This window comes from Montipora capricornis, chromosome 4 (assembly GCF_036669925.1).
Source record: "Montipora capricornis isolate CH-2021 chromosome 4, ASM3666992v2, whole genome shotgun sequence".
Lineage (NCBI taxonomy): Eukaryota > Metazoa > Cnidaria > Anthozoa > Scleractinia > Acroporidae > Montipora > Montipora capricornis.
Window position 1 is genome coordinate 54,171,290 of NC_090886.1, and position 15,872 is coordinate 54,187,161.

The 15,872-nt window shown below is 40.3% G+C and overlaps 2 protein-coding genes across 3 annotated transcripts in view; one reads left to right on the plus strand and one right to left on the minus strand.

The window, feature by feature from the left end:
- LOC138047489 (probable RNA-binding protein 19) overlaps nucleotides 1-3,938 on the plus strand; it is a 12,539-nt gene extending 8,601 nt beyond the window's left edge. The window contains exons 8-13 of one of the 2 annotated variants that reach the window (XR_011131850.1): nucleotides 1-19; nucleotides 335-390; nucleotides 569-679; nucleotides 1,709-1,814; nucleotides 2,959-3,204; nucleotides 3,371-3,938. The exon at nucleotides 1-19 is cut by the window's left edge and continues 61 nt beyond it. Coding sequence is in view for 1 of the 2 variants with exons in the window: in XM_068894361.1 (XP_068750462.1) it covers nucleotides 1-19; nucleotides 335-390; nucleotides 569-679; nucleotides 1,709-1,814; nucleotides 3,081-3,204; nucleotides 3,371-3,441 (487 nt within the window). In the remaining variant the exon portion in view is untranslated. The remainder of the gene's footprint in view (nucleotides 20-334; nucleotides 391-568; nucleotides 680-1,708; nucleotides 1,815-2,958; nucleotides 3,205-3,370) is intronic. The other variant, XM_068894361.1, reaches the window with a different exon arrangement.
- A 3,653-nt stretch (nucleotides 3,939-7,591) lies between these two features.
- LOC138046834 (uncharacterized) overlaps nucleotides 7,592-15,872 on the minus strand; it is a 19,611-nt gene continuing 11,330 nt past the window's right edge. The window contains exons 5-8 of the mRNA XM_068893413.1: nucleotides 11,224-11,438; nucleotides 10,883-11,094; nucleotides 10,383-10,781; nucleotides 7,592-8,638 (exon numbers count right to left, since the gene is read on the minus strand). Coding sequence (XP_068749514.1) covers nucleotides 8,346-8,638; nucleotides 10,383-10,781; nucleotides 10,883-11,094; nucleotides 11,224-11,438 — 1,119 coding nt within the window. The 3' untranslated portion in view covers nucleotides 7,592-8,345. The remainder of the gene's footprint in view (nucleotides 8,639-10,382; nucleotides 10,782-10,882; nucleotides 11,095-11,223; nucleotides 11,439-15,872) is intronic.

Below are 15,872 nucleotides of genomic sequence, written 5' to 3' on the forward strand. Positions count from 1 at the left end.
CGCCTTAAAACAACTTCAGGTGAGGTTGTGCTTTTTTTTTTTGTTACCCTTCACAACAGCATTATTGGGAAGGAGACAGTTGTGAGAAAACGGGGTCATTCGAGTGTTCAATTTTTCTCTTGTGAACAACTGAAGGGGAGCTTTCTGAAATAAGTCTGTGTAACGTAGCTTGAAGATTTGTTCTCTGCAAAGAGTCTCATTTATAGCTTCTGTAACTAATTATAACTGACGTTTTGTCTTCAAGGTATATTTTTAAATGTTGAGGCATTGGTGTGTTTCATTTTGATCCATAATTTCGTTTGAAAACTACTTAACTATATTTTTCTCTATTTAGAACACGTCACTTGAAGGCCATACCATTGAAATTAAAATGTCGCACAGAACACCGAAGTAAGTATTGACAAGACTCAAACTGGCGCTGTCGTGGAAAAACGAAGTTTTCTCTATCTGGGAATAGATAGTATTGGTTCGTCTGAGCTATTTTTTAATGCGGAATGCGTTTTTGAACTAAACGGACAGCATGTAAATTCCTGATGAAGATTTTTTTATTGCCCTCTTTTCACTTCAGCAACAGCGTTTCAAAACGCAAGTCTTCTGTGACAAAACAAAACAGTTCCAAAATCCTGGTACGCAATGTCCCTTTTGAGGCATCAAAAAAAGAAATCAAAGAACTGTTTGGGTAAGTAATCAGTTTGCTCCACATATAGTAAGGTATGGGTCGCACTTGGGAAAAATTGTAATCTTTGCCGGCTAAAAAACCACATTAAATTTGAAACCGCAACCGGAAAGGAAAACTTTTAGATAGAAACAGCGGGTCGCACCAGGGAGATAATTGTCAGTAACCAGATACTAGATACCACGTCGTTTACCAATGTGCTTTCGACAGGCATAATATCAATCGCGGTCTAAAAAGAAACAAGTATGCGTCCCGTGGAAGGAGTGCTCATAGTTATTACGGTGATTCTCCTTCTGTTCATTCAGCTTAACCTACAGCAGTTTGTTGTCTTTCGCTTGATATTTACGAACGATGGGTAGAGGAATGTTTTACTGTTTTAACTGCGGCTACGATCAGAGGAAGACATCGACGTCGACGAAGGATAGCTCGATCACCATATACCTGGTCAGTTCCCCCCCCCCGCCTGTTAGAGTCGTGGTTTGATCTACACAACTACGACATATCAGTACCAGGGGAATTTTTTCGTCAGCAGCTTCGAGTCACAAGAACTTCATTTAACCGTATATTAAACCGCGAACTAGAAGTGAACTTCCCGCGCGTATCGTTTTTCATGTTACACTGACAAGCGTTGACAGTTACCGCTGTGATTCCCATTGTTTGGCTCGACTTTGCGAAAATCTGCCTGCCCCACCCAAGCACTACGACGTATTTGATGTTTTGCCGATTCGCAAAGTTTTTGCCGAAGCGAAAAACCTGGGGTCGCACTAGGTAAAGGCCCGCGATGGCAGATTTCCACCGCAAAGTAAACAAATTCCGGCAAAGATTTGCCAAGTTAACTGGCGTTGAGAATTTTGATGTGTTTAAGCATTTGATGCATAATGGAAAATGCACATTTTCTCGCATTGCTACTGTTGTCATTTGCGTATACGAAGGTTTTCCAAGCAACTTAAAAATATAGGGAACTCTCAGCCACCAAAACAGGTGAAAGTAAGAAACATTGTGGTAGCGTATGTTGAATTTTCATACTTTTAGCACGTTTGGGGAGATCAAAACGCTACGATTACCTCAAAAGCTAACAGGAACCGGAAGCCATAGAGGATTTGCGTTTGTCGACTTTCTCACCAAGCAAGACGCAAAAGTAAGAGGTTTACCATATTTTTTTTAGCAAACAAGTATGATTCACTAACCAGGATAATAATTACAATCATCGTCATCACCATCATCACTTAATTAATTGAAGGGGTTATGTCACAGAAAATTATATAATTTTATGACAGCCAAAATGCCCAAGAAGCAGAATGAAACATTGCATACTGAACCACTTGAAACTGTCGAACAACAAAAAAGAAATACAGCAAAAGGAAAGAGAAGCATGGGTGGAAACAAATGGACAAGACTGAAAAGGATTGCATTTGGGTAATCTTGAAAAAAATCGGCCCGACGTTTTTCAAGTTTATAGCAAATCGCCTGGATAAAGGGTGATCGTTTTTGCTCAGAATCATCTTGTCTTGCTTGTGATGTAACGATAGTTGTATCAGTATAGGAATTCCACATTACCATTTTCGAGGTTTGAACTCGAGATTAACTAAAGATTTCCGCGAAACACCCGAAAATAACGTGACATAGCCCTTTTAAAATTATTAAGGTTAGAAAGGCGATCGAGAGTGCTCTACTTATTGAAGGCCGACTTATTTACAAACCAACCAAAAGCTGATCAAATCCAATGCTGCTTTTTTTATAAGAAGGAAAAACCGACAAACTTAACCTACATACGGCGTGAAGTGGTCGATGAAAGGCGCGTTTTCTTACCACTGCCTCAAACCTACATCCCAAATTTCGGTTCCCCCTCTCTTCAATGAAACCTTCCCTTTAATCGTACTTATTTTCTTTCGGTTTCGCTAGGTACCACAATTAACACTCTATCGTGAAATTCCCATTGGTCCTCGGGGGGAAGGGGGGGGGGGTTACATTAGGAATTTCTGGGTGGGGATGTGCCGCTGGGACCCTGGATACCTTAGCCTATAGGTGAATTTTGCTACCCTAAACCAGAGTAAACTCCCACCGATTTTTGACAGTTAATAATATCCAGAAGTGTTTTATGATAGCCATCAATCGACACTGTTGAGGATGAGTTGCGTGAATTTAAACTTTGCCGATTTGGTTTTTTTAATCATTTTTTAGCGGCAATTCCTGGTTTCCCTTAGTCTAGATAAAATCTTCAATCGTGAAAAATGATACCCTATTCTAGACCCAAACGGTATGATTTATATACTCTATCCTAGAGTAAACTGCTTGAAAACCATACCCTTCACATCTGCACATACCTATATAGCTCATATATGGAAGTACCTCCCCCGGGGGTGAAGGTAGCATTTGAGAAACCGCTGATCCCATGTTTTTGTAGCGGGCATTCGAGTCTTTGTGCAGCAGTACTCATTTATACGGGAGAAGACTGGTATTAGAGTGGGCTCAGGATGAGGATAGCGTGGATGCTTTAAGAAAAAGAACCGCTGAACATTTTCTTGGCAGTATCCTTTTTCAACAAGTTAAATTATTGATCTTTTTTGTCTCCAGCAATGTTAAAAATTGCCAGTTAAATCTCCTTCGGTTCTAGCTTTATTTCAAAGGGAATAATTGAGTATTTTGTTATATTTCCGTTCAAGTTAGATGAAAAATGCCTTAACATTTTTTTAGCTCCTAAGACTGCTAAAAAGAAGAAAGACTTACTGGATGGCCTTCTAGACGCAGAAATGTCGGATGATTAGAGCAAAGACTTGCATATAACGAAAGAAATGTTTTAACCCCCAAAAGACAAAGAAATTGTCGGAATTTGTACGGCATTTGCTTCGTATGCAATGAAGAATATGATTAACCAGTCATATGCCTTTAGAAGCTTGACGAAGCCCTAAGGACGTGTGCTTGTTAGGCTAAGGGTTCCCTCGCTTGTCTACCTTGCGCATTTCAAAGGCTCTTATAAATTAACTCGTTTTAAATCGTGAAGACAGCATTCGTCAAACGGTGAATTAATTTTTTTATTATCACTGCAACGTGGCATCGACAGAAAATGTAGATCGTAATAAACTTTGAAAAGTGACAGTGACAATGATACTGTTTGTGCCACAAGCTGCAGCCATGCAGTTAAAACCCTATGTTTCAATAGCCAGTGGTACTCGCTTTGTTACATAATGGTTTGGATTTCTTAACATCCTAGATTTTTTAGACGACTTCATCTTGCCAAATATGATTAAACGGGCATATTGGAGCTTGATGTTTCCTTTGATTCTGTATAGGAGAATTATTACGTACCATAACGCACCCCTGAGAAAGAAATCTCTTTTGTGCGCATGCGTAATAGCTCTATGAGGCGTGTAGCCTTATTGGTGGACTTAAACGTTAAAAAAACATTCTCACCATTAGTAAAATAAAAAGTTTCAGTGGCAAATGTTTTTCCTATTGTTAAATAGCCGAAGTGGTCTTGCTCCTCGAACTCTGTCGAAACTAAAATATAACTTTATTCGTTTGTGCCAGTTGTGGAACGAGCGGCGGAGCCGCGAAAACGGAGTGTGGAATAGGGCGTTCCCTGACCCATTTCCCTCCTCGCTTAACCGTGCGCTTGCTCGCTCTAAATCCGAAAAACCCTTCAACTACGAAAGCTCATATTGGCATTTGTGTGATGCATAACAACGTTAAATGTGTTGTCTTCAACAAAATGTCTAAGCTGACGTCTTTATTTTAACCGAAATCGCTAATTTTGAAACTGGAGGGTGGATGTGAAGCGCATATGTATTTTTGCTAAAGCGTCTTGTCTCCAAGCACCAACATTTCCTTACAAGAATTAACACTATATCGAACAATGAAGAGCTTAACGAAAATACCTTTGTTTTAGCCGCCGAGGTCTATTGCTTTGTGCTTTTTTCTTCAAATTGTTCCATGTGGCTCATTATAAGTGGCTAAACGAAAACTGAGACCGAGCAACATGTCCTATATAATGTTTAAAAAGCTGCTGGTGCCATGCAGAGCCATCTTGGGTCTAAAGAGAAAAGGCCAAACGATTACGACTAATGGAGGTAATTTTGTCCAAATAACCGTGATTTTTTGGACATCGACTGCTTGGACAAAAAAATGATAACCTTTTTTTTAATAATAGCAACCTTTTATCAAACCCTCTTGTAAGCCCAACACCGAGATATAATCAGATCCCACATTCTAGTTTGTAAAGATCAGACTCCTTGAGATTAAAAACTTGGTAACGGTCCGTTGTTCTTTGCGCTGTTATTTAAATTGAAGTGCTATGAGCACCGTTATGGCCCTTTATTCTGCCTCTTGTCTGACGCTGGAAACGTGACAAACTAAAAACGGCGTATTTCTCATGTGGTGTTGTTGCCATTAGTGATATTTTTTTGGTTCAGGCATCTTCGGTTGGTTTGACAAAAGGGGAAATTATTCCTTTCTTTTCGACGTTTTGTTTGCGATCATGAAATTTTCGCGTTGAGTTAAAATAACATATTAACATGAGACGTTAATGATTTTAGCAAGTGTACAGTGGGCGAAACTTGCCAAGCTTTCCTGGTTCGGAATTTCAACGATACTTTCACATCATGGTTGTTCTTTATTGAAGCCTTAAGGCAGTACTTAACACGTCATCGAATTGATAGGCTCGCAAGAAATTATTATAGGCCTTAATTAAGTGCTCTGAGATTCTCTTCTCTTCATAGTTTTCTATCACATCGACAACCGAAGCGCAGAAATAGCCGTAGGCAAGGTGTGCCGGCTCTGTGGTTTCATTTGAGTCGCGCCGGGTTAAATTATCTATATCAGGTGATTCTCAAGTTCCATTTAGGTAAATCTGAAATCATTTGTGGTTGATAAGAGAGGATGCCACGACAAAACGCTTCTAGAAGAGAAACGCTTTCAGATTATAATACAGCTCTTAAGAATGTCCCCCAACGGACAAAATAAAAAGCTCTTTTCTCGTATATTCTAGCCTGTTTGAACAAGTGTGATCTAGAGCGAATCGCCGACATCACCTGTGTATTAGACAATTTTGACGTTTTTACATAGACAGCGCTAATTTTACAAACCATTATGAATTTTGGGCAAATATTTAGATTCTCAATTTAAAACGTTTGCGATATGAACTAGTCAGCTTTTCATCGCGCTCCCGTCAATGATCTAAGGTACTGAAACGCATACTTGTACGACATCAGCAAGACAGCTCCAAATTTCAAAATTAGCATTTTTCCAGACAGACTAACAAGCCTTTAAAGTATTTGGAGTCATTTGCCGAACATACGCAAGATTCTCCATCGACAGTTGCAGCAATTGAATTGGCCGCCTATTGGTCGCGCGCATGGCATTGGGAGAGTGCTTAGTTTTCACTTAAAAGCTTTTAGAAGTGAAAAAGGAAGCACTAATGATAACCCTCGAGAGTTTTGATTAGTAAACACTTAAAGTTATCCAAGATGATCAAACAAACCGCCTTATGCAAAGAAATGTTTAATATTCCGAATATTCACTTAGCTTTTGGGCAATTAACAAGAGAAAAGCCTGTTTAGCCAAACTCTAATTGTCCATCAACGAGCGACACTGAGCCCTTTTAGCAGAAAAGGAAGTGACATAACAGTGTGTGATCAGCTTCACGACATCGCAGTGATATAAAAAAAAAGCAATTCACTGCGCAAGTGAAAGGTTTGCTTTCTTAGTACTTAGACACGAAAGTGCACTTAACGACAAAAAAAGAGAATTGGTGACTGTTTTTGTTAAAATGTGGCCGGTCTCTTTAAACAACGATAAACGAAATGAAATGAACCGGATGTTCAGGAAAGGGTTCGAATTTTGCCGGCAGCTGACTTCATAAAGTGCTTTGCGATTCCAATCGTTTACAAAAAGCAAGGTCAGCTGACCGCGATGACTGTTCACAATTTATACTGCTACCATAAAGAAGTTAACTAGCATGTTTCCTTACTACGTTCAACTGGAACAAAGTAACAATGATTTTTTTTTTTTTGTGGAGAACTGTCCATTTAAAAAAGTACGAACCACTTCAGAAAATCATGACTATTGCTCGAGGGCAGACTAAATATGTACATAAATTTGACTTCTTCTTTTCGAGAAATTAAAATTAATTAGAACCGATTTATTGAATTTCCTGTTGATCCACAAGGGCCAAACCCACATCTTTTAACTGATTTCTATTTTTTAGTGTTAAAGTGATTTGTGAGAATTCGTGCGTAAGGGACTGTAATGGCTTTCAACAAACCGCGTTGCTTTTTGCACACGATTGCTATGAGGCAGGATTAAGTCGACTTGAACAAAAGCAGCCAAAAATATGACTTGGCTGTGGACAAGAAGTAATCAGCCACCCGCTGACTCGGCCAACTCGAGATTCTTGGTTTAAAAGGCCTCTCGTGTGGCTCGTGCATAAAACATGAGCCAGTTTGGCCTTTTAATAGAAAGGAGACCGGAGTCTGTTTGTCAAAACATTAGGTGGTCTTTTCGTAAAATCCATGTGTTTTGCGTTTTCTGTCGCCCGCCTGCTAAGCTCTTTTCAAAGAGGTTCCGTCTACGGAGCTTGTTTTGGCTTGTTTGTTTTTGTAAGCGATCTTGTGGGAGAATACTCAACTCGAGCTCCCGAGGCGCCTTTGGTGAAATCTTTTTAACACAGGACCGTAGCAATGCATTTCTTAATCAACCAACAAGGAGCTAAAAACAAAGGGAATCTAAACTGCATCCATTTCACTCGAGCTCTTTTTGAGTGAACCAGGGGTGGTTTGCGTTGAAAAGATGCGTAAGCAGGTGTATGAGAGACAGGAAGCAAGCAAACGCACTTTTGTTAAATTTCTCAGTGAGGTTTTCATGAGATGCGCTCAGCAAAGTGCAAATCTTTTCGTCGCGAGTAAACACACATGATATACACCTGTTAAAAGGGTGTTATTTATTCTTGAATGGAAATCTGAACTCTCCAGGACCAGCAGGTTCTTCCTATTATTTTCTTATGTAAGAGTTGCGCATATGTCAATAAAATCTTTTTTCAGATTTCCAGCAGCCTTTTTCTCTTGTCAGGAGTTATGTTTTCAAATTTCAAAAACCTCTTGCGTAACACACGCCTGAGTGCTATAAAATATTCTTTAAAAACATTTACAAATTCATACAGATGTTCGTTTACCGGCGAACTATCATATAAGTTACATTTTACTCTATCGAAGCTTTATATTTGAGTGAGTTTCATCTGTTAAGTTGTCATGATTTTGCTTTCACATTTGCTTTTCTGTACATCTGATTCCGCCAAACCTCCCTCGCTAATGTATTGCCTGGGGTCATTATTTCCTTAATCTTTCTAATGGCCAGTGGTGTTTCTGAACCTCGGCGCACTTCATTGATTCAATTCAGCGATAACTATGCTTTTCTTTCTCTCGGTCCAAGTTCACCCAAACATGTGTTCGTCGCTGAACACGATAATCAACGTATCCTTCCCTTTATTCCGTGCATTTTATTCCAATCTCTCGGCTCAAGAGTGGATTAAAATCGTATTCAAGTCTACTATCCTGTTTTCAGTGGGATTTTGCTGTCTTTGTTTCCAATATCCATTGAATATTTTTTCCCTCTGGTCCTGGTCCCTCCACAAAGCACATAGACAACTGCAAATTGTAGGTAATTTTTATTTTCATTTTTACCAGACCTCAGCAGAAGATGGGATGGTGTTATGCACTGGTCTGCCGACTGCTGCCGTGTCATACATGACGCAGTTCGTGTTTTGCCCTACAGCACAGTTGCTAATTTGTATCCCTGGGCTTCCATCGTTAACAGAATTCGGTGGCATACCGATTCCTTGGCTGCTAAAACCCGTGTTATGAAGCATTTGAGAATTGTCTAAGGAAGTAGTCACGTCGGTTAGTAAACCAGGATCAGCCTTCATGTAAAAATCATCAAAGGGCGCCGTAGGAAAGTGCGCATTTTGGGAAGCTAAGTGTAAGGAAAGAAAAAAGCATTTCAATAAGAAACAAGAAACATTTAATTCCTAGTCAATTACATCCGCATAGAACATCCCTATCCCATAGTGTCTGATCGATATGTGACTGAAAACGCGATTACTGAGGCGACGTTTGGCGCTCTCGTTGTAAACAAGCTCATCTTTGTGTCAGTAAAGGGCGATGTTACAAGGCGGAATGTTGCCGGATGTTGAGGTGGCAAAAATCCGTTGTTCAAAGTTTTTATTCTACAATTTTAAACTTTGTGCATGTTTACGAGATAGGATTTCTCTTAGTAAAGATTCCGAATTCATTCGAATAAACTTTTCTTTGACAAATATGGACCTTAAGGCCGGTGGATTCTTTTAACATGACAAATACCAAACCAGAAAATGCATATTTCGTGATCTCGATTTCGAAAATTGTCAAGGAGGAAAGGGCTTATTCTGAAAGGATTGATCCCTTTAGCTTCAAGGACTGACTCCTTTGCTTTTTTTCCGATGTGCATTTTTGTATGGTGAAGATTTTAAACTGCCTCATCAGTCGGTAGTTAAAGCAATTATTCTTGCAAAGATTTTTTGAAAAGTGCACTGAAGAAATACTTTTCCCCTCATAAAAAATATTCTTACTTGCTTTCAAGTTTAAATCGCTCTAACAAACCTATTTTCAGGGACTTAGGGTTTTTTACTTTCAAAAGCTAAACGACAAATCCTTTGAATTATTGAAGACGTGAGGCATCTTAAAACAGTATGTAGTTTGTTTCTCAATCGAGTGGCAAGAAATTCGAATTTTAGCATATGGACTGGCTAAAATCACGACATTTTGAGAGCCGACTATTTCCGCCTTGCTATACAACTGCGAATCTTGCGGGAGCTTTAAACGTTAGTCCGTCGAGACGTCTAATATCTCAAGGAAGTAACTTACACCAAGCTTATGCCCGGTGAATCCCTTATCATTAAACAAAACTCGCGATAAAGAGCATTTCCATTTTGCCATTTCCTGCCAGCCCATATTAAATGTCTTGGGATATTGCATCGCATGTTGCCCTTTACCAGCTATTTTTAGCTTAGAAGTTTTCTGTCGAGTTTGGCTCGATCCGCACGAAAACTGTTGCCACAGCTGTTGCTTCTCATAAAAGAGCTAAAATTCTCAAGACAGCCAAAATGGTTGAATAATGTCCTTCCAAAACAATGGGAGGTTGAAATGCGAATTATTCAAATTCGTTATTTTAAGTATCTTTTGGTAACTTGCCAGATTTTGGAAAGAAAATACGTTTGTGATGACCACTTAGCGGTGCGGCGGTCAAACAAAAATGCTCAGTTTTGTGCGGTTAGAAGTGAACGCTTTTGGTCTGCACCGCTGCTCAAGCCCACAGATGACTATTTAAAACGTTCTTCGTAAAACTTCCCATCTCTATGGGCAACTTATCAAGTGCATCAAGTTTTTTTACAGCTTCAGGCAAGTGGAGAAATTGTCACGGCCACTGTTAATGCTATCTAATTGAAGAGTTCTCGAGTGCTTCTCAAACATTCACTCGAGTGTTTTCCATTTAACATTGACTGATATATTCCCCGTCATACAACCACACAGAACGCTCTCGCCTTCCCTCAAAAAAAAAATCCATCTAAGCTCGAATGCCGGGTTCGGGACGGAGATGGATAGGCCTCAGGAGAGGCTTGTTATGAAAACGTGAATAGAGGTTAAGTGTTTAGACAGCACCTTAGTTTTTGTAGCCTCACCTGAGTAATTCATGTGCGATGTGTTGATTGACTGCTCGGTGTTTTGTGCTGTTTCGTTTCCAAGGTTCTCACCTCTCGCTCTCCTTGATCGTCTTCCTGACCTCATCGCGCGGTTTGTGGCTCCGTTTGGCTGACCTACTCCTTGTTGTTTAAGTCTCCTTTCTTTCGATCTTCTATTCTGAAACCAAACTTGTATGACTCGCATATTTAAACCCGTTTCTTGGGCCAATTTTTCACGGATATTTCTGGATGGTTTCGGTGTCGCTGCAAATGTTGCCTTGAGAGCCTCTAGTTGCTTGGCTTTTATCGTGGTGCGTGGACCTCTTCTTTTCGTTCCAAGCGCTATGTCAAAATCTTCGTCCAAACCATAGCTAAGATCCTTTTCTTCGGAATCAGAGTCTGCGAAACAATGCAGCACACGACACAAAAATTAGATCTATTAAGATTAAATCACCGTTTGTGTATTAATAAACAAAGCAATTCCTTTTCTACTTACTCACCGGACTTGGCTGGCAAGCGTGATTGGTAGTAGTCTTCCTTACAAACGAATTTACTATCTCCCACGTAATACAGTTCATCTCCAGTCAAGATTTGTCGGTTGCAGGTGGAGCAATTGAAACATTTGACGTGAAAAACCAAGTGTTTGGCTCGTCTTACCATGTCGTTTGGCGAAATCCCCAAACAGCAGCCAGCACATTTGGTTCCATAACGCCTGAGAATTTCAAAAAGAAAACCGAACATTTAACTGTCGGTGATCGAATTAACCGGCTCCGGGCAAACTCTGACAAGGCACTAAATCAGTAGGCGGTTTTAAGATTTCGACCGATTATGAGCAGTTTACCTGTAAAAGTCGTTCTTACAAAACAGCTTTCCCTCACGGGAAAAACACTTGTTCGTGAGTGCGCTTTTGCAGTCATGGCAGTGTACACATTTGACGTGCCACACTCGATCCAAAACCTTCAGCAGGAATTTGTCCGAGATGGGTAACTCGCATCCTGCACATTTTTGAACCATATTGCAAATCTGCGCCTTCATCCAGACAGTTGTGTCAGCTCGCTTGCCAATTCAATTCTCCGTCAACTGTGGATGTGAATACGTTTATGTAAAGTACAGGGATCCACGCGTGAAATTTATGCGAGTAACTCTTCTACGTGCACGGTGGGTGGCGCGATTGACTCAAGCAGCTGCTGAACGGGGCAGTAAAGTGGATTGAAAAGGAGAGTTTGCGGATTTTCTTGACTGCGGCGCATTACTTTATTCCTCGAACCAAATTTGCATAAAGTTTGAGGCACGGAATGCAAAAGTGACGGGATGAAAGCGCGCGACTCGGAAAGCACTCAGTTCGCCATGCAACACGTCAATTAGCTTGTTGAAAGACAACACATTTACGCGCTCTGCTTCTGATATCTTTTGACTCCGCCTGTCAAAACGAATTGACAGTTCACTCTGACAAAAGCCAATGGACATTGAGAGCTTTTGTGGGCGCGAGCCAAACTTTCAACATGGTATTGTTTGACTGGGATTATGTAAACTTGGAAAAATCGCGCAATTTGAACATCTTTTGTGGTAATTGTTCCCTTTGACTGCTTTCATAAGTCAAAGAGCGCCTACTTGTCTCGCAAAGACCGAACTACGCGTGCGCCCTATGAGTCAAGTCATCCGTCGCTGAAAGTCTAAAGGAAATTTTGGCATGTTATCTCGCCTCTGTTATTCGAATATTGGATTACTTCCATTTCCGACTGTTTAGAACATTTTTTATGCTGGTTTGTACATGGTGATCTATATCAGCGCGAAAGGCGGCTTTCAGGCTCGGCAATCCGAACGGAAAACCCTTTGTGCCGAGATTTACTTAATCTCGTGATAAACCTTATGTTGTTGTCAGTGAAATATGTCAAAACACTCCCATTTGAGAATGTTTATTTACATGCAACTTTTCCAAACAATATTCAAAAGTTAATGCATATTCCAATGGCAGAGTTGCGCTGCTCGCGGTCTGTTTCGTCTTCCCGGTAACCCCGCGATATTGCTCCGATCATTCAACAAAAAGGCGAAAAAAATGCTGTCATCTGCTGCATCCAAGCGCGAAAACCACAGATTTTCATCAATTCGGTTGGCTCCTGTGTGTCGGCGAAAAGAAAATTCCAGATTTTTCGGAATTCTTTCTCAAGTAGAAATTATAATTTCTCAGGGTGAATTATTCAATAATGTATTTTCGGTTTTCGATAAAAGCCGTGACTAGCGCTCTTCCTCCGCAATAAAAAAAGAAAGCCTCGATGGTAAAAATTGGTTAACTAGCTCGAAAACCAATTATATGACATCGACTGCGGTATCTGCTAAGTGCTTTTTACTTTTAACTTGATCAACATAGAAATAATTCTGAAAGTTTGAGGACGCAAATTTTCAAACAGAAGAGACAAGAATTCTAATAGCTAACTGATTCTTCTCACGTTTTTTCCACGATATACGATGTTAAACATGTCCAAGTCACCTTGGTTCAATATGGTAATTTGTGAAAACACCTGCCGTACATAGACACCTGGCTTTTGTGGTTAAACCGCTGTGCCACACGCCGCGGGCGATCATGGCATCGTTGATCCCTCCAAGTGCTTGGATTAATACAAAAAGGTTCGGTACTTACACAGTTGCAACCATTGAGTGAAGACTTTTGATTGAACTGAATTGGAGTTACTTTTGCGGATCGATCCATATGGTTTGACTTTTATTTTAGAGCCAATGCTGTGGTCAAACCTCTTACTTTTTAGGACGATGCCTTAGAACATGGTTACAAACTTTTCTTAGATTCTTAAGTTGTAACACGTCGCGCGCATATTTAAACAGTAACTTTAGTTTTCACCAAATTATTCGTTCATTTCTTTTCTGTTCGTTTCAATGCGAAATATGTTTGAATCGGACGGTTTCCGTCTTGTAACTGCCTTTGTTATTTTGTTATTTCATAAAGATTTGAATTGTGCACGTTTGTTAAGTTTTAGAAACGTTTAAGAAATGAAAAAACTCCTCTGTTGCCTCATTCTTTAGGAAGACTTTTGATCATTAAGGTCCGTGATAATCAATCAAATACATGCGGTGAATATTCGTATTCCTTTTGTTGTTTGCGTTGCCTGCCGTGACGTAAACCCCAGATTATTTTGGCGTTTATAACAAACAGAATTTTACAAAACAGTCAAGACAGTCACCCTTTTTCTTAAATTGAAATGGAAAAAAGAAAAAGGCAATCAAAGAAAGAACGTTTAAGTTTACGATCTGGATGACAGATATCCACCGTATTGCGAATATTGAAAAAATTTAACGACAGATTGTTTTGGATTTCTTGGTGAGAACATGAATCACTCGTCAAATATTCCGGCAATCTTTCTATGATTAATGACAGCAGCGAGCATCAGTTCCTTTTCCTTTTGAACATGTTTGCTTGCCTCCTATAGGGAAGATATCTGTTTACAAACATTGCTTTTGTTATTCAAATCTGCCAGCCACAGAAACAAAAGGCCTTTTGTTTCGACAGCCAATGGGGCTCTTAGTTGGCAAATTAATGAAAATAGTCACGTCAACGATATCTTCCTATACCTGTTTTTTAGCCAGCTTTTCTTTAACTTTTAGTTGCTTTCTCTCTTGAAAACTGGTTATTTTCAAAAATTATCTTCCTGTTAGTTACTTTCAATCAGGGGAAGAAATGTAAAGGAAATTGAACATTAGGTTCATTAGGCACATCAATTTGAATGTTCACACTTGAGGCCTTTATCCTCAAAATCATCAACAGCTTTGTTGAATAGGACTGCTCCACCCTAACAGGTGTCAGTTCAATTTCAGTCCCAGGTCACTTACACTTTTTTAGATTGATCCAATCACCGGGCATGGACGGACGTTTTATGACTTATAACAGGAGCGGCTCCTGCTTATAATCATCTGCTTACTGCTGAGTATAAACTGCCACAGTGAACCCACTGCTTGAGGTGGATTTCATTAAAATGATGGCACAAAATGAGCGACTGTTCTCATTTAACATCACCGCACGAGGTTGATGGTCAGTGGCTCTCATTTGCGTGGTGCTGGGCAATGTAGACTTCATCTCCGGACTGAAAAACGGAAAACCGTCCAGGAGAATCTCAGCAGGGAGTTCACTCGCACGGGTAGTGAGAACAACCTCGTTCCCAGGGGGCGGGAAGATGAGAAACCCTGGGGAACGAGGTTGTAGTGAGAAAGGTGCCCTTTGAAAGTGACTTTTACCGCCTGTAAGAAAAGTGAAAGGACACATTTTGCCTCTTCTCAAAATCGGCGTGCGTTCATTGCTTGAAATTTTGGACATAAAAATCACGGTAAATTTAGAAATCTCTTGAACACGACGATAATGAGTGCGTCCAGAGGAATACTGAACATAGAGCTCTGTCAGTTGTATAGCAGACATCCGTCAACCTATCTTTAGATTTCTATCTTCTCTGCCAAAGGTTATAAATTCTTCAAACTGGGGTTATAAATAATAATTCAGTTCTTTTCAGATAGACTTCTGAGTTTCTGCGGATCACACTCTCATCGATGAGGGTTGGACTGCGCTTCGGTTATGATGATGGTTACGATACATGGTGACATTTAGCAGGCGGTAATTTTGTATTTTGGTGGCCATATTGGACGAGATGGAAGATCTGTGACGAGTGACAAAGCGAGGGGGGAGGGGGAAGGGTCGAGAGATGTTCCCCCCCCCCCCCCCTCTCGTCCCAGATCTTCCGACTTCCACCCGTCAATATGGAAACGAAATACACAATTGCTAGGTGCGTCGGTCTAAAACACAGGTCACTCGTTGCAGGTCATTGTAGTACCTTTTTGAAAGTAACCCCAAACCCTCAATTTGGCTAACCTTAGAGACCTAAACCACCTAAGGCCAAGGGTTAGCCAAAAGTGAGGGTTTTGGTTACGTTCCAAAAGGTAAACCATGCCAAAAGGTGACCTGGCAACGATACGTGACAGCTGCCTGTGGAATGTGACCTGTTGTTTAGACCCAGCCGGGCTAGGGCGACATTTTAAGTAAAGATGAGGAATACTTTGGAGGGACCCAGTATGGAAGTTGGGAACTGCCATCAAAAATTGTTATTTTCAAAGGAAGGAGGTTACTACAAACACACCTGAAGAAAAATTCCACTACCGAGTTGTTAAGGCTCATCATTGAAATTCGAGTTATAACCACTGGGGGTAATTTGCTGTCTCTTGGAATGAGCTCAACGGGAGTCAGATGGCTCAAAGCTGGTAAGCCCATTGTGCGGCTTTTAGTTAGGGAGAGACACCCGTTAAAAAACAGTAAACCGCCTGTGGATTTTACAGATCTAATCATTTAATGACCTTTTATCTGTTAGCACTCCAAGAGATTCATTTGTAGCCGAAGTACGTGATTTTCATTAAAGGAAAACATTTTAATAAATCGTCACTTGGCCCCCAAAATCTGGACAAGAATAAAATGGAACGGAAATGCCCCCTCTCCCCCAA